Source organism: Argiope bruennichi, chromosome 10, assembly GCF_947563725.1.
Source record: "Argiope bruennichi chromosome 10, qqArgBrue1.1, whole genome shotgun sequence".
In the NCBI taxonomy this organism is placed as follows: Eukaryota; Metazoa; Arthropoda; class Arachnida; order Araneae; family Araneidae; genus Argiope; species Argiope bruennichi.
This window is the reverse complement of record NC_079160.1, coordinates 5645465-5670676: the sequence shown is the minus strand read 5'-3', so window position 1 is coordinate 5670676 and position 25212 is coordinate 5645465. Positions and strand designations below refer to the sequence as shown.

General features: G+C 25.8%; 2 protein-coding genes across 2 annotated transcripts; one reads left to right on the top strand and one right to left on the bottom strand.

Annotated features, from left to right (window-relative positions):
- The first annotated feature begins 828 nt into the window (after positions 1-828).
- On the top strand, positions 829-13474 carry LOC129988985 (COA8 family protein CBG23705, mitochondrial-like). Its single transcript, XM_056097282.1, has 4 exons — positions 829-1217; positions 4543-4743; positions 7516-7652; positions 11937-13474. Exons 1-4 carry the CDS (start codon positions 1080-1082, stop codon positions 12019-12021), a joined length of 561 nt encoding a protein of 186 aa, XP_055953257.1. The 5' UTR covers positions 829-1079; the 3' UTR covers positions 12022-13474.
- Positions 13475-13912: 438 nt separating this feature from the next.
- LOC129987853 (corrinoid adenosyltransferase MMAB-like) lies at positions 13913-25165 on the bottom strand. Its single transcript, XM_056095816.1, has 8 exons — positions 24994-25165; positions 24729-24769; positions 21651-21802; positions 20784-20856; positions 19249-19346; positions 19089-19153; positions 17173-17232; positions 13913-16090 (listed from the first exon to the last, which is right to left on the bottom strand). The coding sequence occupies exons 1-8, from the start codon at positions 25059-25061 to the stop codon at positions 15982-15984; spliced, it is 666 nt and encodes a 221-aa protein (XP_055951791.1). The 5' UTR covers positions 25062-25165; the 3' UTR covers positions 13913-15981.
- Between the last annotated feature and the right edge of the window lie 47 nt (positions 25166-25212).

The window sequence follows — 25212 nt, the reverse complement described above, 5'->3', positions numbered from 1 at the left end:
CAGAAAATTAGCTAAAGATAATACAATAAAATTTCATGATAAAAATAAAATAAGATATGATGCTAGATTTATAGATTCTCCATTCAAACGTGGTGACATTGTAATGTATGAGGAATTTAATTATCCAAATCGTAGAAAATTATCTCCAGTATTTTCAGGTCCATATGAAATAGTAACTAACATTTCAGATGTAAATTATGAAATTTCGAAACCAAATGCATTAACAAACAAAGCTACTGATATTGTCCATGTATCAAAATTAAGAACATATAACCCCCCCCCCAGAAAAATTAAAATTAAGTCATGAATAATAATAATAATAAGTATTTTATTTCCGATGTTTCTTCCACATAAACCCCAACTTAGATTGGTCCGTTGTCTCCACTCGTAATAGTTAGTTTTTCCTTTTCTTCATGATGATGTTGTGACAGGCGCCATCATAACATAAATTCAAATACAGCAGTCTTATTAAATGTGAGTTTAAGGTCAACCTCCTAATTAATTTCTATCTCTTTCTATTTTTTCCCCGGATATGTTGTTCTCCACTTTGGAAACAAATATTCCTGGATGAAAGTAGAAGGAGAATAAGAATTATGTTCCCCCTTCTTGATGGTCCTACTTTTAGGCCATTAACAATATCTATCCTAAAAATTGTACGGCAATCAGATTATTGACCAACATTGAAGAGATATCTTGTTCTGATAGGGAAACGTTTGATCATTCTTTCAAAATTTGCCGATTAATGTAACGAAATGCCGACTCGGAAAGAAATAAAGGGAGAGGGGGGGGGAGAAAAGATTGTAATTTGTTTTTATCAGGTCGCTGGATTTAATTCAAAGAATATGAATGGGAATTCATTCCACCAATCCAAATAATTAGATACGGAATCTTGTGTTCATTTTGCAAATCCGGATCCGAGCACGTTTAGTAGAAATCGACTCAACACCGCACTGAAATAATTTGTGAATGAATTTAAGAATCGTATGCGTCTGAATTTGGAGTGAAAAGATGTGAAACAGGAAGAAACGAATTCCAAATTATTGTTCCATTAAAGAAATAAAATTTAAGTTTCAAGCAGCATGCACTTTTTGAGAGACTGTCTGTTTCGTCATACAACATATTTTTTGAAACAAAATAAATTTTTATATTATTTGAGCCAAAATCAAAATAGAGTCGAGTTTCACCTTTGCGTTTCTTTGCTCCAAACTAATAAACAAGTAAGTTTTATTGAATTTCCTTTTAAAGATGGATTTTTTTCGTACATTATTTGTTTTCGTATATTGTTACTTAAATTAAAGTCAGAAACAAAAAGGCTAAAGCCATATATATACATATAATACCACTGAATGGTATTTTTATAATGTAGATTTTGGATTTATTCTTAGTCTTTATTTCGCTTTCCAAACTGCTTCTTTAAATTTCTTCCGTATTTTCACTATCATTACTAATATGAATGTTATTTCTTCAACTATATAACACAAGATCGCTGAAGAAGTAACATTCATATAAGTAGCCTGAATTCTATATTCTTTTTAGATCAGAAACTATGAATGAAAGAATTAATGAATTTATTATACAGGTTTAATTTGAGGCTAATTACAGATGATAGCAACAATTTCATAGAAAAAAATGCTAATTTATTGTAAGCCAAACATTATTAACAAGAAATGAAAAAAATGCTAATTTATTGTAAGCCAAACATTATTAACAAGAAACATGTATGAAGTTATCGTGTAAATGAAATGCTTGACTAGGTTATTTAGTTAATGTTCAGTAGCATACAAGTAACAAAGAAAAGGTAAATTTAAACAGTAGGAAAGTTTTTTTATTACTGACACTTTGTTGTTTGTGGAAAAAAACTGCTTCTTTTCTATATTGAGATACCTGTTGACAATAATTAGATTTTAGTCTTACTTGCATTGTCCAAGTCCTATCAATTGAATCAAATTGAACTTTTACTTACAGAATGGCAGTATTGAATCATATATATTATTTGCATTAAACAACAAAACATATAAGGAAGTCATTGTATAAAAGGAAATTAAGGGTATATGTTATCTAGGATGGTTAAAAATTAATAACTACAAAAATATCTGTAAAAATACATAGTCACACATACATACATACAAAAGAAATAGCATATTTATAACAGGTATAATATAATTAAAAAGAAAAAAAAAGAAAGAAAAGGAGATTGGAACTGGTAACTCAACACATTGTAACATGATAATATTTATGCTTGATTTGTCTTATCTATTTTACTTTAAAAAAATATTTTTAATTATATAGCATCAACATGTATACTTATTAAAAAAATTGCATTTTATGCTGTTGTAATATTTATGAGTTTAAACCCATTCACTTAAATAATGACAAATATTATTGTAAAATATTATAAAAATCAATTTAGAGGGAAAAAAAAAAATTCTAGAAAGAGAATAATTTATCTTGAAAAGCATATTTTTTTCAATTTTAAAATATTTTATGTTATGCTAACTAGCTATTATTGGGTGTGCTACTGCCATAGAAGAAATTATTTTGGAAACATTTGAAATGGCTATCTTGTTTAATTAGGAATGATGGAATAAGTGATATTTATTTTCTTGTTGACAATGAATACATTAATTGAAAATGAATGATATATCAAGGAGAAGTATATATAATATTAATTTTTGACTTTATTATTCAAGTGCTTTAGGGTAGACAATATTTTTTTATTTTTCTGTCTTCAGAAAAAAATAAAAAAACAAATAAATTTCTTGGATGTCCAAACTTGTAAGATCCAACATACAACTGGCCATGAGAAAAACATGAATTTCCAGATCCAATCTGCACACTTGAAGGGATTGACCTTGCACCTTGTTGATGGTCATTGAGAATGCAAGTCAAATGGGGAACTGTAGTAAATTAAAATCAAAAAGCATGTTATCCTAATTGGGTGTTTCACTGTAGGTGTAAATGCATTCAGGATGCACATTTTTGCCAATTCTTCGTCTTATGTTTTTGGGCCACTGCTACCAAACAGAGAGATTTTGGTCTAATCAAGTAGCATTGTCCCATTATCCAATTAACATGGGTTTTAGCTCAGTTTAATCTTTTCAACTTTTGTTCCTTTGAAAATGATTTTTATTGTGGAATTCTAGCATTTAGACCAAATTCTCTCAGTCTGCGTCGAACAAACTTTGCACTAACCTTTATATTACATTGTGCCATTTCTTCTTGTATATTCACAGAGGAAATTCTTCTGTCATATAAACTTAATTTTTCAATTCTCCTATCATTAGTTGATGTTGTGCATATTTTTCTTTCTTTACCAGTTGTATTTTGTAGTTATTGAATCTCCATATATCTCTTCAAAAATTTAGAAATGCCACCTTTGGTTAAGTTTCTACCAATTTTTCTTCTAGTTTCTCCATAACTGTAGCCTTGATCACATAAGAGCACTATTTTACATTGCTTTCTAGGTGACCAGTCAACTGTTTGTGGCATTTCTATAATTTTATTACATTTCATAAGCTTATTAAATAAAAGAAAATAATAAAAACAACCAATTTACTAGCAATCAACACACTGACAAATGTTTTTGTTTAAATCAACAAATGATATCAAAAGTTTAATCCTACCGTAATCTGATTAATTCGTTGACAAAACAAAATGATACCTAATTGGTTCTCTAAACATTCCAGCTGACTGGCTGCAATCAATTAAAGAAATGCCATTCATATCAAACTAAACAAGATATAAAAATGTTCTCTTGTTATTTAGCTATAACTTTTGAATAGAATGAAGACAATTAAACACACTTTTTTGCATCGTGTTTATCATTAAATTATCTTTCCATGATACGTAATTTTATGACAATAAATATATTATTGAAGCGAGCCCTCAAACCTAACCTCAAAATTGAACTTTTTCTAAAGGGTTTCCACAACCTTGGCCACCACTGTAGATATACTGGATTCAAGTAAATATATGCAATGCATTATTATTGTATTAATAAATAAGTGATAATTATTTTAGCATTTATATTTTATTTTAAGTTAGATTTAAAATAAAGATGTAATTGCCAAGATTTATTCACATCTGTTCTGTAAATTTTTCATTACATTCTTTACCTTTGTTTAAACATAATATTGGCTAGTATTCAATTTCATTACAGAGCTTCTAATTATCAAATTTATTGCTTTCACATCTTGTTGACTGCCGTAGTATAATTATAGCTGATAGTATTAATTATAGGTGGCAACTCAAGATTTCATCAGTTAGTTTAACTAAGCCTGAAAATTTCTAATTTTCTTTCTTTTAAATCTTCTTTCCCCTTTATAATCTTCAATAAGCTGTTACAATTTGCTTTTTTTCATCATAATATGAAATTTTATTCAAGTTATTAAATTAAATAATCTATGCAAAATTATATACTAAATAAATGATTAATCTTCGGGTAATATTTTAGCTAGCTTTTTGAAAAATAGTGCAATGGAGAAATTTAATTGAAATTATTTTCTTTCATGCATTATCTTGCATGGAAAAATTTATTTTAAGGATATTCCACCTGAGATAAAACCGGCTTCTGATGATGGTGTTTGGATTGGGCCTCCACATCCTGTTTCTCAACTAAGACTTAAAGTTTTTCCTGAGTCTACAGATCTTACTAAGGAAGAAAGAGAATTTTACTCACAATGCAAGAAAACACAAGCATGGAATCACGAATATTGGGAAGCACATAATAATGATTTTCACAAGGTAAATGCACTTATTTTTACTACAATTTATCGAAAATTTTATGATTTTAATTTTTCAATAACTGAAAAATGATCTGCATCATCTATTGTGTCTGTTTTGTTTTAATTGTTTCAAAATAGAGCTGACACTTTCTTCATATTTTATGAATAAATTAATAGTTATGCCTGTTGATGATTAATATCCATTGAAGATTACAACTGTACTGCATGATTGTTATATAATTCATGTATGATATTAGAAGGTAAAAAATCAGTTGAAATGTAAACCACTGAATATTAGAAATTGATTCAATTTGATTTGATTAAATATGTTTCACCAATCATTTAAAAAAGTTATGATAGGCAAACCAAATATGTTATTACAAGCAGACACACATACACACACACAAAATATTAATGTTGGCAGTAACTATGTGCAATAGTAACTCATAAGCTTAAAATGGTAAAATGCTGCAAAATTATTTTAAAAACTGCTTTTTGTTTTCTATGAAACAAAAATATTTATTTTCATTCTGACATTCTAATTTTTCTGGATTTTTATAAAACCAAGTGAAGAAGTTTTAATGTCTGTGAAATTAATTTTATTCATAGTTATGCAACAGTTCAGGCATAGTAAATTTGTATATTACTAAACATTTTTACTTCCCATACAGAAAAATTATAATTATATGTTAAATTCATTTTGAACAAAAGAAATAAAAAAAAAATATTTGTAAGATATAATGAGCCAGTAATAAAAATAAAAACCTAAGAGCAAGATATTTGGGAGATAAAAAGGAGAAAACAAGGGAGGGGCAGATGGTGCTACATGACATTATGCACTATATGCCTCCGACCCCCCCCCCCAAAAAAAAATGAGGCAAATTGTTCAGACATTCTTGAAAGAATGCTTAAAAAAACAAATAATTTTCAAAATTTTCTATAATTAATAAATATTGCTTTCTTTTTTTCTTATTTATTTAATTCATTTGAAAATATTTATTATCATTTTTTAGATAAGGTTTTGCTGGTGCTTGCTTAGATCAGCAGAGGATGATTTAGCCTTTTTTTGCTTTTTCTCTAGAAATCACTTTTTTATGAACATTTATTGGAATATGTTTTCCCCTTTGTGTCATTTTAGTGCATTATCTTTATATTGTGTATTTCTCTTTTTAATTTATTATGGTCTCTTTCTGACAGCGTTTTTCAGTCAGATTTTTTTTCTTTTTGCTTAAGCCATTATTTATTTACATTACTAGCATTATGTCAAAAGAACTTTCTTTGATTGATCATCAATTTTTCTTTTCCTGGATAGAGTTCCCATTATGTTTATCTATTTTGAATTCCACAAACTAAATCCAGTAATATAATACAATTTACAAATTAATTTTAATTACATATGAATCAAAAAATATTCAAGCAAATAGATGTGACAGAATATTAATTATTTATAAAATAATTGTAGAGTTTGCTGCTGAGTGTCTGTTATTGTGAAAAAGACATTAATAGGATGGGAGGGCATAATTTCTCTTTATATTTCTAGGTTTGATGATTATGCATGAGTACTTAAAGACATCTTTAAAGACCTGTTTTTTAATCTTATTAACTGCCTTTTTACTTTCATGTTTTCAAATAAGTATTTTAAAAATTGACCTCAAAAATTCAATGAATCTTCATTTTTTTAAAAAACTTTTCTTCAGTCTGAATTTTGATAATTTTAACATAATAATTGAAAATGAAATAAACTACAAATATGAAATTTGTTGGGAGATCTTTCCACCAAATTTGCAGATTTTTTTTGTAATCAATTTTGTATACAAAAATTGTCTGTTTATCCTTAGTTCATGGAAACAAAAATAGTAAGATGGATGAAATTAAGTATATGAATTATTACATCTTCTTCAAATTTTGGACTCAGTCCATTGAAAAGATGTCAACTGAATCAAACCTGGTTTTCTTTCTCTTTAATATTCAATACAAAACACACTATATGTATTTGTGTATGAGAAAGTCATGAAGACACTCCTTGTAATATGATATAGGTTCGCCTCCTATATTATAATAAAAACAATAACTGAAGTTTTCAAAAAATTTTGATATATATATAAAAAGAAAAGAAATATAATTACTGCTTATTCAATAATTCAGTTTATATTAAATCAAATAGTATTTTTATTCAGATTTATTAAAAATAAAATATTAAGGTACTGTAAAAAGTATTAATAATAGGTGCTGAAAATATAATTGAATGAAAGATGTATTAACATTTATTTTTAGCTTTCAATTATGAAAATTCTACTTATGCCAGTGAAGGGAGGAATAAAAAAAATCATTTGTTAAGAGAAAAACAATTTCAAACAGCTGTTTCAATTTATCCAATGCAAATGCTATTTGTATAATCCAAACTATTAATTTCTAACATTCATCACCAGACATTATCTCTTTACTTTTGTGTAAATTTTTTTAAGCAGTTAAAAAAATATCAAATTTACTAGACATTATATTCTTTCACTCTTGCAAGAGGGAGGAATCTTTTATAATGATCAAATTTAATATAGTAATACAAGGTAGAAATAGTATCATCTTGAACTTTACAGTATAAATTGCAATTTTTATTGCAGGTTTAAATAAAATCAAGTTTATATATTTAACATGCTGATAAAATTAATTGTGTGATTGCATTCCCCCAGCATCAATATTTAAAAAATGCATCAATATTATACTATCCATTTTAATTTATCATATTTATAGCTACAATTTCTTTGATCGCTTATTGAATAAATTTGTATTTTAGTCCAGGAATCTGTTCATTGACAAAGTGGCAAAAGAGAAAAATTTAACTAGAGATGAAGTAGCACAAAGTGATGATATGTCTCTCTTTTATGAGCATTTCTTAAAAAGAAACTATTCAAAACATATTGCATATAATTGGTAAGTATCTTTTTAATTATTTAGCTGTGTTCATTTTTTTAATAATACAGAATTATTGAAAATCAAGTGTTGTAATGGAAAATACAATATTACTATTGCAAATAATGATAATTGGTAGGATAGACAGAGCACATGCCCTGGATGCAATCGCCAGGCAGTTTAAAATTAAGAAATCTAGTAATTTTATTCAAAAGATTCAAAGTTATTTTTCCTTTGCTCTTATTCCCAGGATTCTTAAAAATTAAAATAGTTTCTGACAAATATTAGATAAAAATTTATTTTTACAACTTGGAAACTTGTTCCAGTTATATTTTTCAATTTAAAACGACAAATAATATTAAACCACAGAGATTTCATGACCAAAAGTCTGGAAAATTTAGTTTATAGACTTTTAAATTTTTTTGTCTGGAGAACAGGGGAGGGGTAAAGGATAATAATCTGAAATTAATTCCACATGTGTGAGAAATTTCCAATTTCTCATATTATGGCTGAAGATAAACATTATAACTTTCATATTTATTGGATATTTGTTTCTTCTGAAGTTAGCAAATAATTAGCAGAAAAGTATAATTTCTAATTTCAATCAGTGTGGAGTTTTTTTTTTTTTTGCCTTAGTTTAAAAGGAATTCTGCAGCTTCAAAAGAAATTATTTCACCGTATTATTTCATTATTATTGTATTATTTTTAGTACTCAATAATTGATTTAATAGTATAATTTTTGTGCTAAAAACATTGTGATTTATTTTAAATTTTCTTTTATAAGAATCAAATACAGCACCAGTAGTAAACACATAATAATAATAATAATAAAAAAATACAAGAAGAGAGAGAAATCAATTTCTATATAAATAATTTCCTAATATATGCAAGTAAAATTTATCAGTTAGTATTGACACTGAAATTAAGATAAATAAAAATGATTTCTCGAATGATAGAATAAATATGTATAGCAACTCAGTTTCTGCAAAATATGAAGCAATTTTTTCCATAATAAATTAGTTAGATGATTATTACTAATGGATTTTAACATTAATGAGTACTTTACAATTTGCCTTTATTATCAAACCATTAAAATAACATACCTTTAAATTTGTCTGTTAATTTTTTTGTTTGTTATTCTTACGTTTATATTTATGTAATCATATTTTTAATTAAAGTATTATATGTATTTTGGAATGAGCAATTTTAGAGAAACTTCAAAATACTTTTTGTCTGAAGTTTTATTTTTGAAGAAATGTTACTTTACAAACAAAACCTTAATATTGACACTAAGAATATTTTTATCTATTTTGCTTTTAAGTAACATTTTTTTAATGTGAAAAAAAATGGATGAAGAGATTTAAAATTCAGAGTAAATTTTAAGCTCTTTTTTTTATGTATAAAAGTTTTTTTTAAATCTTTACAATGATTAGCAAGTAGTAAAATAGCAAAAAAAAAAAAAAAAAAAAAAAAAAAAAGTAACTTCTAAAAAAAAAAAAAAAAAAAAGACATAACTTATTTTTTTTAAGTATAGAGAAAACAGAAATAGGGGGAAAAAATACTTCAGTGAAATTATAAACACTTATGCCAAGAAGATAAATTTATGACATCCTGGATACCTGGAATAAATTTTTTTAAATATTGTGCACACTTTTTGAGGTACATAAAAAATAATTAGGAAATAAAGAAGTGTAATCTTACATGTCATAATTATTACCACCATAATTTAAATTCATGTTTCAGTCAGCATTTCAAAATTTTTTGTGATAGTTCAATTTCATATAATGAATTTAAAATTTGGTCATAAAATGCTAGATAAAAGCTTATTAAATATTATTAATTGCAAATTTTGATAAATGTAACAGTATGTATGAAAAGTTTCAATATATTATAACATTTGTTTAATTTGTCTCTGTATTTTTCTATATATTTTATCTATATTAACAAAATGTCGATTTCTGTATTTAGAATCTATATATAATATATGTAATTCTTTTGTTTTTATATGTATGGTTGCCTCTTCCCTCCCCAATAAATTAAGGATTTCTACACTTTTCATTTTATTTTCATATGGGAGATCTGTACCTTTATCTTACATTTTTCTAATATTTCAAAATTTTCATACTGACAGTTGTTTGCACTCCATATTTAAAACTTTTTTAAGTGATTAAAGTTAGAATGAATACATTTTCTCTGCAAATTCAACTGACTTTTATTATAAACTTTTGAAATGATTTTATAAAATTTGTTTGTAATTGATTGTAAAATAAATTTTGTGAAATGTGTGACCTTTCAGACTAATTACTTATTTTTATTTAAAGTTCTATATATGGTTGTTTGTAAAGTGTAAATCAAATTGTACAGTGTTCAAAAATATATTATTTAAAATTAACGACATTTTTAATATTTAAATTCCCCAGGATAAAAATGTAGCGGAAAGAAAATACAAATCATATTTCAAAAGAAAAAAGAGTAGATGGGTCACCTTTGGTATTTACCAGAAATGTTATTTTTTATAGATACACCACTACAGGGTTGTCACGCCCCTGGGAAAACTTGGAATTTAAAAATCGATAGAAAAAACAGGGAAAATGCAAGGAAATTTGAAAATTTCCTTCAGAACCGGGAAAATGCTGGGAATCTTGTTTCTCAGTTATTTTTTTTCCTGTCTAAAAAATGCTGATCTCTAATGGCTACATGAATAAAAGATCGTAGTCGCAGCTTCCGAAAACAAAACAATGCCATTCGCAATTATGTAATGCGGAAACTCGCCCCTTTTCTTCTGAATAGATCAGTTCAGTTTCGATTTATGAGACAATTGTTCTTCTTCCATTAGACTACTGAATTGCAGCTAATGAGCACATGTGGGACTTTTGTAACTGTGTAAAAGAACAGAATATATTTCTCTGGAGGAAATAGAAACATTCAATCTGTTCAATAACAATTCAACATTAGTCAAACATACTTGAGTTTATTGAAGGTTTTTTTTTTTTTATTATTTGAGAAATTGTGAGCTTATTCAAAATAGATTATAAATTTATTTAAAACAATGAGCGTCTCAGAATCCGTAATAGACGGATAAAAATATCCTGATTTTACTGAATGGGTTCGAGAAGTTCTGAAAAATCCATTTGTTGCGTACTTCTCACTTTGTAAAAAGATAATAAATCTAAGTAATATGGGAAAACAGGCACTTACTAGACATGCCAAAAGAGAAAAAATATACAAGACTTCATGCCATTTCAAAAAAGTCATCATCGATGTTAGTATTTAGAAGGAATACAGAAGAAGATACGTCAAATTTAATATCCAAAAAAAAGCCGATTGATGGTTTAAAAATATTTTGAAGTTGGATAAATTGATGCCCAAATATATGAATTGTATACAAAAGGAATAAATAAATAAATAAAAAAAGATAATCTTGCTTTATAACAATTTTTTGTTAAGTAATCATTAAATGATTTATATCATTATAACATAAATGTTTGTGTTTCATTTCACCCGTCCTTAACTTGTGTGACTTTCAAACAGCATGAGTTAATATATCCCCCCCTTAATATATAAATTTTGTTTTACTAAATTCTAGATAATATATACATTTTTTTTTGTATGTAAATTTTCCATTATTTCAAATAATGTTAAATTGTTACTTCTTTTCCATTTCTTAAAATCATATTGTATTATAACCAGCATGAGTGCTATTTCCTCGTATCCTGAATATATACACAGAAATAGACGGGGAAAACACAGGATTTTTTTTTTTTTCAGTTTTGAGTGGCAGCCCTGATTGATTACCCATCATTTAAAATATCAAGTTTCTCAGGAATTTATTATTCAAATGAAATTAGTTTTGTTTTACAAAGAATTTTCACTCATTGCACATGGGTTTTTCCAGCTGATAAAGCTTTATAAGTATCCAAAGTAATATAAAGTGACTATAATTTATCGAATCACAGCTGTAACTAAGATTTAATTATTTTTACTGACATGTCAGTGTACAAAACATTGTAAAGGCTCGTGGTGGGAACTTTATTTCAAAAATCTTTTATTTCCAAGCATCAAGAGCTGTATATTTTTAAAGTTCATGCTCCTGATAAGTGGATATAAAACTAAGTAAAAAAAATCCTTGAACTTTTTTTTTTTGTTATTTATTATCAACTTTATGTAACTTGATTTTTGCACTTCTTTTCCTTGGTTTAATTTCCCTTTCTACTTTGATGCAGTTTCTTACACTTAATATTCTGTCATTAATTTGTATGTGCATTTTATTATATTACTTATTTCCTTTTTAAACTTTGCTTTTAGGAACTGGTACAAGAAAAATTTTGAGCTACTGTATTTGAGTGCAAAAGTGAACTTCTCAAAATTAAAAAAGATTTTCACTGGCTGAAGTTCCTTCAGAATTCTGTAACAGTAATTTGAAATGTTTCGAACTTTTTGGAAAAAAAAAAAAGTTCAAGTATTTACTCATGAATGTTTTAATTGCACATTTGCAACACAGGATGTAAAAGTTTACTTTTTACTCACATATTCTGTATATTAAAAATGTTAATAAATTATTAATTTCACAGAATTAAATTAAAAAAAAAAATTGGAATTATAAAGCTGAATTTTTTTAAAAGGCAAAGGTGTATCTGCATTTATTATTACACTGGTCGACAGTTTTTTTCATCTGTTTGTAGTCTCGAATTTTTAAAAACCGATTTTGAATATATTTTGTTGCTGGATTCAACTATAAGAACAACTTTTGTTTATTAGCTATACTTTTTGAGATTCAGTGTAACTAAATACTGAAATTTTAAATAACATGTTGTCCTCCAGACAAATTAATTACATGAAAAGAGAGAAAAACAAAAAAAACAAAGAATATTACATTTGTTCTCGCATAAGAAACCTTGCTTGATTGAAGGAAAAATGGTGCTATAGTTTTCATCATAAAGAAGATTACATTCCATAAATACAAGTGATTTGTGTAGAAAATAATAATTTCTCTCGTTGGTTTGTAAAGGGAATACACAAAATAATCTTGCTTCTTATGTTTATGGCACTGTAGGAACAGCAGTACTGTTGGATAAAAAAAAAAGTCTTATAAAAGAGAATATTGGGTAGAGAAAATAAATTCAATTTGCGAACAACACACAATCATTTTGCCCCCTACTGCATATAAAGCTAGTGTTAATAAGAGCTCTTGCTATGTATACATAGGAAAAATGATGGAATATGAACAGAAACTTATGCTGAAATTATTGATGATCTTCTAATCAGTTCAATAATAATTATCATTTTGTGGATTTCATGAATGAGACAGAATGAATTTCATTTGTGTTTATTATTAAGAATATTTTGGGTAATTGTGACTGAAAAGTAACTTGATATAATTAACAATGTGCTTAACATCATGACCATGATTGTAATAAAAGTATATTATTTCCTTAGTCATTTAAGTTATAATAGCAAAGAACATGGTTCGCTAGGACATAAAGACAATGGAGAACTTATACCATGGTAGATGGAATACTCATACAATGGTAGGTTACTATAGGAATTTGCAAAAAGGGGGATCAGAATATTAAACAGAAGAAATTTTAATAACAGTTTTTTTTTGTTTGTTTCATTCTTCTTATGTCAGAACTATTGTTGCTTTTTATAATTATACAAAAAGTTTACATAATTTGTACAGATAAAGATTTAATTTCATGCCAAAACTCTAAGTTTACTTTATTATGCTACTGTAAATAATGCTATTGTCAAATATTACAAACAAAAGATAGTGAAAAAAAAAAAAAACTTGTTATATTTGTTTTCAGCATATGAAATACACATAAAAATCAATAAAATAAATCCCTGTCTAAATATGTAAAGGTTTGTTATCACTATTCTTATGAATTTTATGCATTCTGTTGTATGTATGTTCAATAGAAATTTTAATAAAAAAACAACACATATAATATGCATTTTATTTCTTATATTAAACTAAAATACAAATATTTTAAATGCATATAAATTGTATAAAATATCAGATCTATAAAATAAGTATTTTTATTATTATAAAATAAGTATTTTATTATAAATCTACAATCTTGAATATAAGAATTTATTATCAATTTAACAATTCAAATAACCAACTAAAATTTTTTGGCCATCATCTACTATTATTTTAATTAACATTCTTGCATGGTTGTTTATGATAAAATAAATTCAATAAATGATTTCATTTACTTTTATTTTTGAATATCAACTGTTAATCTTTTGCTGCTGTTTCTCATGACTTTTTGGAGCAATTTTCAACTGTTTCTATAATTATTCAATTCAACCATACTAGAATGAGGAAAAATTAGTGAATTTGGCACATGTTTACTGATTAACAAAACTGAAGGAAGACCATTAGAAGATTTTTCTAATACTGAGATGAATTAAATATAACGGGACATCGTTTATATATATATATATTAAATGTTACTCGTGAGTTATTTGCAAAATTTTAAGAAGTTCTTGTAATAAAAAAATATTGCTTGATTTGAATTTAGATTCTAAAAACATTATGTGCTTATGATAATCTTATTAAAGACAGTCAATCAGTCTAGTTAATTTTCAGAAAATCCTTTAAGGAGAAATTGAAAAGGAAAATATCATTAACTCTGATCATTTTGGTCACATCTACAGTTTTAGAGAATCACATGTACAGGAATGCAGATTTTTACTGCACCATAAAGACTTAAAATAATTTTTTTTTTTCAAGTAGAACACTTTGGTACAGTTGTAATGATACTTCTCTGCTAACTGAACAGATGCTGAATGAGTAAAATACAGCAGATAAATCATATATTGGGTACACATGATATTGTCATACTAATTAAAAAATAATATATCATGCAGACATTTTTGATTAGGTGATATTGCTTTTATACAAATAAAAGAACTTCAGTAGATGTTTAAAAAAATTGTTTTAAATTTAAGAAATGATTTTTATACATGGTAAGTAATAAATCCAGCTGTATATTCCTTGAAAAATATTTTTTATAAACTCTTAAAAAAAGTGTATATATATATATATATTCTCTTAGGCCTCAATTTCAGGGGATTTTCGGTTTACAAGGGGGTCAGTATTGTTGGACAAAAAATCAGACCCCTCACAGAAAAAAAAAATCTCTTGTTTTGAATCCCTGCATAAAGGTGACCCTTGAGAAAGTCTTCAGGCCAGATTCTTATATTATTTTAGATTGTACTTTTGATTCTACTTTTATTCCTTTTTATTTTTACTAATTTGGTTTTATATATATATATACTAATTATATAGAAATATAAAATCTATTATATCACATTGCTCCTTTAAATAAAAATATTTAGTTTTTTTTTTTAAGCTTTTAAAAAATGAGTGATACATATGTAAAGTAAACTTAAATCATGCAGGCACAAAGATGGCCAAACATAGAGGGAGGCTACCTTCAACAAGACTTGGATTGGTATAAAGTTTATCTTTTCCCTTCAAATTTCTGCTCCAAAGAAAAATTAAGCAGACACAACACATGAATTGTTGCAATTCAAATATATATCAAAAGTTTTAGTAATCTTGCTAAGATTTAATTGTAATAGAAAGATTTATGAGAAGAAATAAAATTAGATGGCTTTGCTAAATTAATGAAAAGGCAAAGTGTCAGCAATTTTAATATTAAGAAAAATAATATATATTATGTAAAAATAAGTCCTTATTTTTCAAATTGTTTGACCATAAATGCATTTTATTTTTGTATAAATATTCTTTAAAAGTGTGATGTGAAGAAATAAGAGTTTCCTAACTTTTGTATTTGTAGGAACATGTGGTCCTGCCTATTTCAAGAAAATTAAGCCAATAATCAGCATTTGTTTTATGTTTGAAATATTACTAATGAGTTTAATAACATTTTTTTGCTGATTCATTAAATGTTTAAGTTAAGTTTCTTTTTATCTACAATTTTTTTTTTTACTTTAAGGAAATTGATAATTTTTAATTTAGTGAACAAGCAAAGAAATTGCAGCCTGAAGGAGTGAACAATTAAATTTCGCAATTATTGTTTCACTTCTGGAACTAACACTTATATATATATATATATATATATATATATATATATATATATATATTCAAAAATAACAATACACATATAAATTGCAATACATAAATTGTTATATCATGTTGTTATTTTTAAAATAGATTCTATATCTTAAGTAATATTAAGTATGTTTTTTAAATTCTTAATATATTATACATGGTGACACAGGCACCATGAATTGATAAATATAACAATCAATAATATTTATCCATTGAAACTTAGTAAACAAATATGAAACTATATAATGTAAGAGTTTAGAATGCTTATTTAGATTCTTTCGCATTTCTTGGCTTGGGTTGCCAGTAAATAAATTCTTCTCGTCCACATGCTATGCCTGTTACTCTGGCGACTGTAAACAAATAATCACTAAGCCTAAGGAAAGCAAAAGAATAATAATGTCTTAAAATACATGTCTTAAAAATAAAGATATTTTTTTTGTTCTTAATTAAAAAAAATAATGTAAATGAATTTTTATACAAAGATTTTTTTTTTTTTTTAGATAAATACTAAACAATTTCAATACAAATCGCTATACAAACAAACATAATAACAAGAAAATATATTAATTAGTAATGAAAGGATGTTGCATGTACAAACTCTATTTTCACCAAAACTTTAAAGTTGAATGCCATAACTCTCGAACTCCAAGCAAAAATGCTTATTTAAATTTCTCTTTTCAAAAACTTTCAGTTCTATTTTGTATCATTTATCACAATTATGATAAAAACATTTAATGCATTTGAGGTAAATACTAATCATGTCTTGAAATAAAATTAATTAATAAACATGATTTATTTCTCAGGCTGAATCATTTTCAAGTTTTCAATCGTGACAATGTTCAGAGTTTGATATGATGTAATATATATATACACACATATAATGAGGATATTTATCACATCTAAAAAATGCAATTTAAAACAACATATCAAATCAAATATACTGTTACAGTTATGGGATTATCAGTTTATTCTTTCTTTAATAAAGAATCACTCAGAAATATGCGCGATACCTGCCAGTTAAATTTACGATTATGAATAAAATTTATATCAAAATCCTGTATACAAATTCTTGAAGAATAAAAAAAATCTATATACTTGAAAAATGTATGCATGGATTACTTGCTTTTAATACTTTTATTTATCAACCAAAATTATGAAAAAGTGAGTGCCAAGGTAGTGGCAATAAATGTGTAATGCATTTTCACTTGGCATAATGAAACTTTATGAAGTCTTGCAGAATAAAACTGTCTTGCGCTGAACATTGCTATTAAAATTTTATTAAAAAATAAAGAAAATTTTTTAATAAAATTTTAATTTTGATTTTATAAATGCAAATAATAAACTAGGTAAATTTTCAGGAGTTTTTTTAAAAAAATGATTTAAACTGTATATTTTGATGCATTTTGAAGATCAAAATAAACTACACAGTATAAAATTGATTTCAAAATTTCGTACCTGTTTAAATAACGCATTGGAGCTTCATCAACCTCATCATCTCTTACTAGAGGTACAACCCTAAAATTAATACACACATTAAGCATCTTTTCAATATCAAATAAAGTCCTTCAATTAAAAAAAAAAAAAAACTTTTACTATTTTAAAATGATGTAGTTATATATGAAATGAATTTTCTAATAAAGTAGTTGGCAATATGTATTCTTTAAATGATTTCTTTATTCTCTTCATGATGTTTTAAGCCAAAATTCAGTTTTAAAGCACTTTTTTTGCAAAATTTAGGTGAGATAGCAATTATTTCAAGCATGTGTAGATAAGGAGGAAATCATACACAGAGGTTAAAGTGAAATTTGAATTCATATGACCAGAAAATAATTAATTTTAAGAAACCGATAACATGAAATTATCATATATATAATAATATTAATCAAGAAAGCAAGTGAAAAAAATTTAGAATATTTTTTAAATTTATATTTATGTAATCGGAATATCTTTCCTATACATTGAAATTTTTGAAGTTAAATTAAGACTAATTTGCTTAGAGAAACACATAAATTCCTTTATATATACTTTAGCATATTGTCCCGTTAATCTTGATGTAAGAAAACTCTCCAAAGTGGGACATTTCTAATGATTACTATGAATACAAATAATTTCAGAATTAAATTTTTCAGATAATATAAATGTATTTATTTATTTAGGTTTTTAATTATAAAGTAAGTATTAAATATTTTTATTTAATATTAGCCGCGTTTGATGACCAGCCGGTTCGCCAAATTAATGCTTGTTAAAATTTTAATAATTAAATATTTTATCTAATCCCTACTTTAATAGCTTCTGCATTAAAATATTTCAAACCTTCAAATTTTGATAGTCATATAATTCACTCATTATATTATAAAGCCCTTCAGTCATAACATAATATGTATCTCTCTAATTTTCTGTTAGCTCCCGTAAAATTTATGCTTTAAATTAAGGTGGAAATGATTAAACTGCAATTAATATAATAATATTTTTTTTACTTAAACAAAGCATTTTTTTTTTTAAATATGAGTACTGAAAACAGAGTCGCTGAGTATTTAAACCTTACAGGCACTAAAGAATATTTTTCTTAATTTATATAATATCTCAAGAAGTTTTCAACAAAATTTTCTCAGATTCATCATGAACAGATTGATTAATTAACAATGTTTAGTTTTAAAACTAAAAACTAAAACATCAAACACTAAAAAAACAAACAGAATCATTTGAAATAATCTGTCGAAAACATATTAAGCCTTCAAAACTAAGTCTATCCGTTGAAAATACTTGTCAATAATCAAAACACAATACGCATGCGTGAATTTTCAACGCCAGTTATGGTAACACAAGTGCGTGAATTTTCTACTCCAGTTGGGGCAACGCTATGCAGATTAGAAATTTTTAATTTCCTTTATTCTGTTTTATTTTAATTCAAAAGTACTTCAGAATGAATCTGAAAGATCGATTAATTAACAATGTTTAATTTTAAATGCATCAAACATTAAGAAAATAAACAGAATCCTTTGAAATAATCTGCCGAAAAATTCTTAAGCCTATCCTCTTTAGCGTGGGGGAAAAAAAACACTGAAGCCTTACTCATTTGACAATGGGGAAATGAAAAGATTTTTTTTGGCTTAAAAGTTAGTTTTTAATTAATAATTAAAATTCTAATTAAAAATTCAAATAAAGGGACCCCAGATGCACATTCCCGACTAATTTTCTAGCTGTAGGTCAAACATGGCCTGTAGAGCACCAACACACACACACACACACACTGAGCTTTATGTAAGTATAGATTATTAAAATAATTTCATAGATTGACACATATTATTTATTAAAAAAATAGAATATCTACCACAAGACTACATAAATTTATTCCAATGTTACTCATTTACCTTCTTTCCGCACGTCGGCAGATGGATCGAGCCATATGTAAAGCAGCACTACCAGGTCCTCCAGACTAAAAGAAATAAACATTTTAAAAATGTATATTTAATATGTTTTAGCAGGTCCTGTTCTAAAACTCACAAATTTTTGTTTAATGTTATTACATACAGGCAGAATGAAATTATTCAGTGGTGGAAGTTTTTTAGTATGTTCATCAATCCAATGCTCTAAAGTATCTATGTGTGCTCCTGGAAACTTAGTTTTATCTGGAAAACAGAAATATTCCTTCAAATTAATACAGTTAATTAACTTTAGTGCTTTCTTTATTTTTAGAAGCAAATACAATCATATGCTAAGGAACTTGTTTCAGCACAAAATTTTACTAAACAATTCAGATAGAAAAATTAAAAACTATATTTCGAATGTCCGAGATTATTTTGATACTTAACTCCATATAGACATTTAATAGCTGCAAATTATAAATGATTGATTTAATCCCTCAAAAATAATTTGTAATTTTTTTCCAAATCTACAAAAATGTTAGAAGATTGCATTGGTAAAGTTAGTGAATACTATTTAAAACAAATATATGCTTACTCTAAATAAGTAGTTTTTACCAAGAACTTTTAGTTTTTGAATTTAAAATCCAATTAGAATATAATGGAAAAGTTAATATGCATAGTAAAAAATGTTTATATACTTACTTATCAAAAATTCCATTCTCAGCTTCCAAAACTACAAAATATTATAGTTTAACAAAATTAATATAATTCTTAGAAATATTGACGTTTCTTTTCTTATGTTTCTACAAGTTAAACCTTCATTTGCTTTATACGAATAGAAATTCTTGCCAAGAGAAAATATAAAAATTTGAATATCTTTTCTGCTATCCAGAGAAAATTAAGAATATATACATGGATGATAATTCTTGTAAAGATATAAATATTTGGTTCAATGTTTTTTTCTAAATATAAAATGAAACTTATAATAGCGTAATTTTTTACATATTACAATATAATTTTTTATCAATGATTTTAATCCTTTGTCAGGCCTATAACTTCTATCACTTGGCCTTATTTTGCATTTCAGTCTAAAATCAGCAAATGTTCTGAGCTTTTTTAGCTACCTTCAGAGAAAGAAAATTAATTGAGTCCCTATTTCAACTATTTATTATTACACTTATTATACAATCACAATTTTGATTTATCAGATCACCTCACCTAAAGCTATTAAGGTGATTTATTTATTTCTTATTTAGATATTGTAAGTTGTATACTATTGCAGATATTTAATATAAAATGGATTTAATGGGGTAGGTGAATTTATATAAGAAATTATTATTGATTATCTGAAATTTATGTGACTAATGTTAGAACTTCCCCCCCCCCCCCATAGTTTTATCATAGGGTTGAAGAGAAGCAATATTTGCAATGAAAATTATTTGTAAGAAACCTGGAAGATGCTTGTGGATTCTGAAAAATTGAAATGTCTAATGAAGGGTTTAAGAGTAAAAAAAACAAAAATCTTTCTTTATTCTGAATTCTAAAAATATTGAGAAATCAATGGAATTTGATAATTTTATTAGACAACTAAACACTTTGTTTATGTACATCATATTCTTCAAATTCTTTGAATTAAAGTATTGATATATATATCATGCATGTATACCAGTTAGATTTTCTTTACTTATGAAAAAAGATTACCAGTATGACGCTGTTTACTAGAACTCTTAGGAGTAGCCACAGCTGCTTGAAGATCTTGTATTATACACTGCACCTAGATTACAATTTTGCAATTATTGCATGGTTTTAATAACAACATTAATTTAGAATAAGTATATCAGAATCTGGATTCATTAACAATTTTTACAATCTGATCAATCAATATAATACTTGGTAAGGGTTTAGTAATACTTTTATACCTTACACATAACTTGTACATTTCGAAATCTATATATCTAATTATAAATCAAGTTTAGATTAAGTTGAACCATAATAAAAAAAGAAAATATTTTAAGTCTTAAATTTTGATTTCTTGGGAAAGCAATTTTTCTTACCAACAAGTTAAAAATATATATGTCATGTTTGAAAATACTAATGCTTGACTGCTTTCCATTCTTAAATGATATTAACTCAATTCTGAAATTTACTTTTAACAATGAGGATCTGACTTTGCCAAGAGATGAAAAGCAACAAGATGATAGCTAGAATAAATAACTTATTCAGTTTGATTGTCATATTAACAATATACTCCATCAATGCCGAAACAATCATATAGAAAAGTACATTATAGCCTTTAAAAGAATAATTTTGAATAGAATTTATTTTAAAATAGGAAATCATTTATCCAAGAAGAAATAACAGCATTAGCAAGAAATTTTTAAATTTATTTTTGTATTTCTGAAATATAAAGTACATTGAAACAATTTTTCTTTAGAAAATATGATTCATAATTGTTCTAATATGTTTTAATTCAAAATTAGCTCCTACTGATTTGATCCTTATTACTGTCTTAGTTTGATATGTTTTAATTGGAATAATTTTTAAATAGTTTTATTTAGAAAAACTTACTTCCTGCAATTGTTTATTGATATGTTCACATGATTCAGGTAAAAATTCTCGTGCAAATCCTATTGTGCTTGTAAGTTCATCAGTGGTTCCAAGTGCTTCAAATACATAATCATCTTTATTCCGTCTTTCTCCAGTGAATGTAGAAGATTTTCCTTCAAGAATACATTGAGTGAGTTATTGTTTTATGGCACAAGGGCCAAAATAGGTCATACTGCACCAAAAATTGCATTCAAATAATTACTATTGGCTCTGAACAAAGAAATTTATCAAAAAATAAACCCTAAAACTACTCTTTCTGTAGAATATTTAAAATATAAAATTTACAATAATATAAGATTACTTTTTTTATGATAAAACAGAAATAAGATCAGAAGTAGATACTATGTACATATGGCAATAAATGCATAAAACATCGATAACAAAGTTTATTTTTTAGGCAATATACAGATGATAAATTATTAATTTATTTTTCTGGACAAGATCCATATTCAGCTTTTTCTTTTTTCTAATTTTACCATATAATGCATTAAGCAACCTCAGCTCCAATAAATACATATAATTGATTTTTATAAACAAAAGTAAAATAGCAACAAAATCATAAAAAAAAAAAAAAAAAAAAAAAAATTAAAGCTATGAGTCTAAACTGGAATAGGACGATTATTTAACTTTTAATAAATTATTTTTTTAATAATTTTATCACTTTGATATAACTTTAAAACAATAATAAAACTCATTAATTTGATTAAGAAAAAGATGATAATTAACAATTCACTATCAAATAACATGCATAGTTATCTTAAAAATACTCAAAACAAGTTTGATGAAAAACTATATTACCACATAATTTGCAACTTGTAATTCAGATAAGATTATTTGGAAATTATATTAGATCCTTTAAGATACAAAATGGTAAGAAAAGAATTATCAAATAAAGCAACTAAAAAGAGAGTTTTTGATTAGAAAAGCATTTGTCATGCATATTAATAACTATTGAAAAAATAAAATGTAACTAACTAAAAACACTTTTTAATTAAAAAGTTGGAAAGGTACATAGAAAATTCTAATTATTGCTTCATCCAGCTTGACTGAATATATAGAAGAAAATATTCATTTAAAATCGAGCATTTCAATACTTATATTTATCCAGAGCTATACAGAAGTGGTGGCAAGATTGGTTCAAGTTAAAAATGCAGAGTACAGGACTGCACAAATGAACATTAAAAAAGTTAAGAAGATATTAAGTAATAAGATCTAATGAATAAATAAAGAATTCAAGAGAGGGTACTAAGTAACTGATTATAAACTACAATAAAATCTTTTGCAATGTCAAATTCATACAACATTAATATATTTAATATGCAAAGTATAGTTTTTTTTAACAATATAGTCCATCTAAAATATTAATTTTCAAGTATTACAATTTTTTCAAGATCTACTAACAAAATTATAAAATTTGTGTAAGAAAAAAAAAGTTGCAATAAAATGGGATGCTTTGTTATTTTTTTTGGGCTATTTTTCTGCATTTTTTTACAGGGAAGGGATTATAGAGGGAATGATCAATTTACAAAAATATAGCATGTAGTTTGTGGCATACAGGATCATCTCAGTGTAACTCTGTGTTTATCATATATTAAGAAAGTGCATTATTTTTGAATAAAATTATTAAGTGGCATCTTAGAAGAGCATAATAAACAAACAATAAAAAATAAGTAAATAAAAAAAATGAAATCTACAATTGCAAATTTCAAGTTATCATGTGACATTATTATTTTTTAAGTTATTATTTGTCTTAATTAATTTAAGTCATTAAACAGTTTAAACCGGTTTGGAACAATCATGAGGCTTCTGTCTCTCTCTAGATATAATAATTTTTTTAAACTTTCATTTTCAGTTTTTCTAGTTGGCAAACAAAATTTTGGAACTCGACTGATTTTGAGATTCAGTTTTGCCCCAAACTTTTGATGCTTTTCTCCAAACTCCTTGATATTTATCCAAAATCGAATTGTTAAGAAGTTCACTTGAATCCAATATCCATTTCATCCAAATCAATTGCAGAATTGTCCTTTCTTACAATTCATTTTCTTCACATATTTTTGACTGATATCCTGTCTTTCATAACATACAACAAATTCTCAAGATTGCATGATTTCCTAATTTTTTTTTTCTACACGAGATGCTAATTTGCAAATTTTCTTTTTATTTTCTTAGTATGATCCAATTTTTCTAATTCATAAATATGAAAATTTTTTTAAGTACTCTGTTAAAAAAAATTAAATTATTATTTTTTTTTATAAATTACTACCAACATCAACCAATGAATTCAAAAATCTGGCTGAGATTTATGGAAATATAACTCAAATTGTGAAGGGTTGCCAAGAGGTTATTTCTAAATAATACACAAAGTGAATGATAATTCACTAACAAAGAATCTTCATTCATTTCTTCACTGTGAATACTATAGTGCATGGATGTGTTGATGTTAAGTAACATACCCATCTCTATGTTCTAGGTCTCTGCATCCACTTTAATAAATAAATTCTAATTTTTTTCAATTTGATGACATCTTTATGTACTTCTACTTTATATTAAAGTTCCACGTTGTACTGCTTAATATCCCCAAATTTGTTCTCCTTACGAGTTTCATATTAAAATCCTTCAAAATCATATGATGGCATTGATGAATCAATGAAAAACCAAATACTTACTCTGGAAAAATGATAAAAAAAATTCCCACTTTTTAGAAATAAAAATGATCTACATTTTAACCTTTACAGAAGTTATAATAGTACAAATTCTTAAAATGCATACAATTTAAAACTTTTACTTGAGAAAATAAAAAAAAATTACAAAGAATTAAGGACTGCATTAACTAGATATTTCTAATGCTAAAATTTAAAAAAATACATGACATTCTGCAGAGCAATTTTTGTGTTGTAGTTATTTAGAAACAACAGAATTCATGACCCGAGATATCTGGTGCAAATTTACTTTTGTGATTGAATATACATGTATTCCGTAGCTAAACAAGATTTAAAATGCAACGAAAAATTCATACGAGTAAACATAACAATCACTAACCTTTGTCACCTGTACGAGTATATATTCTAAATCTGCCACAACTGAAAAAGAAGAAAAAATATACTATAAAAATAAACCTTTATTTAAATTTTAAACCTTAATTTCCTACTTTGATTCAACCCTTCAAATACAGTATTAAATTGCAAAAAAAAAAAAAAAAAGTGCACTTATGAACATTACTTTTATTTTGGAAGAGAAATAAAATTCAAAGAAAAAAACTATATACAGCTCGCTTCGTAACGGGATCAATGAATTATTTCTATACCTTGTAGCGAAAGAATTTCTTTTTATGAAAAACAAAGAGAATTTAGGAATTAAATCTAACATTTTCATATCCTATTAAACGTTGATCAAAATTAAAGCGCAGTGCGATGATGATATGATATCTTAACACGGGTCCGAAAGTTCCGGGTCCAAAATTTAAAACACTTTTCAAATCAAAACTATCTTACTAAATATCATGCAAAAGTTACAGTTAAGTAAG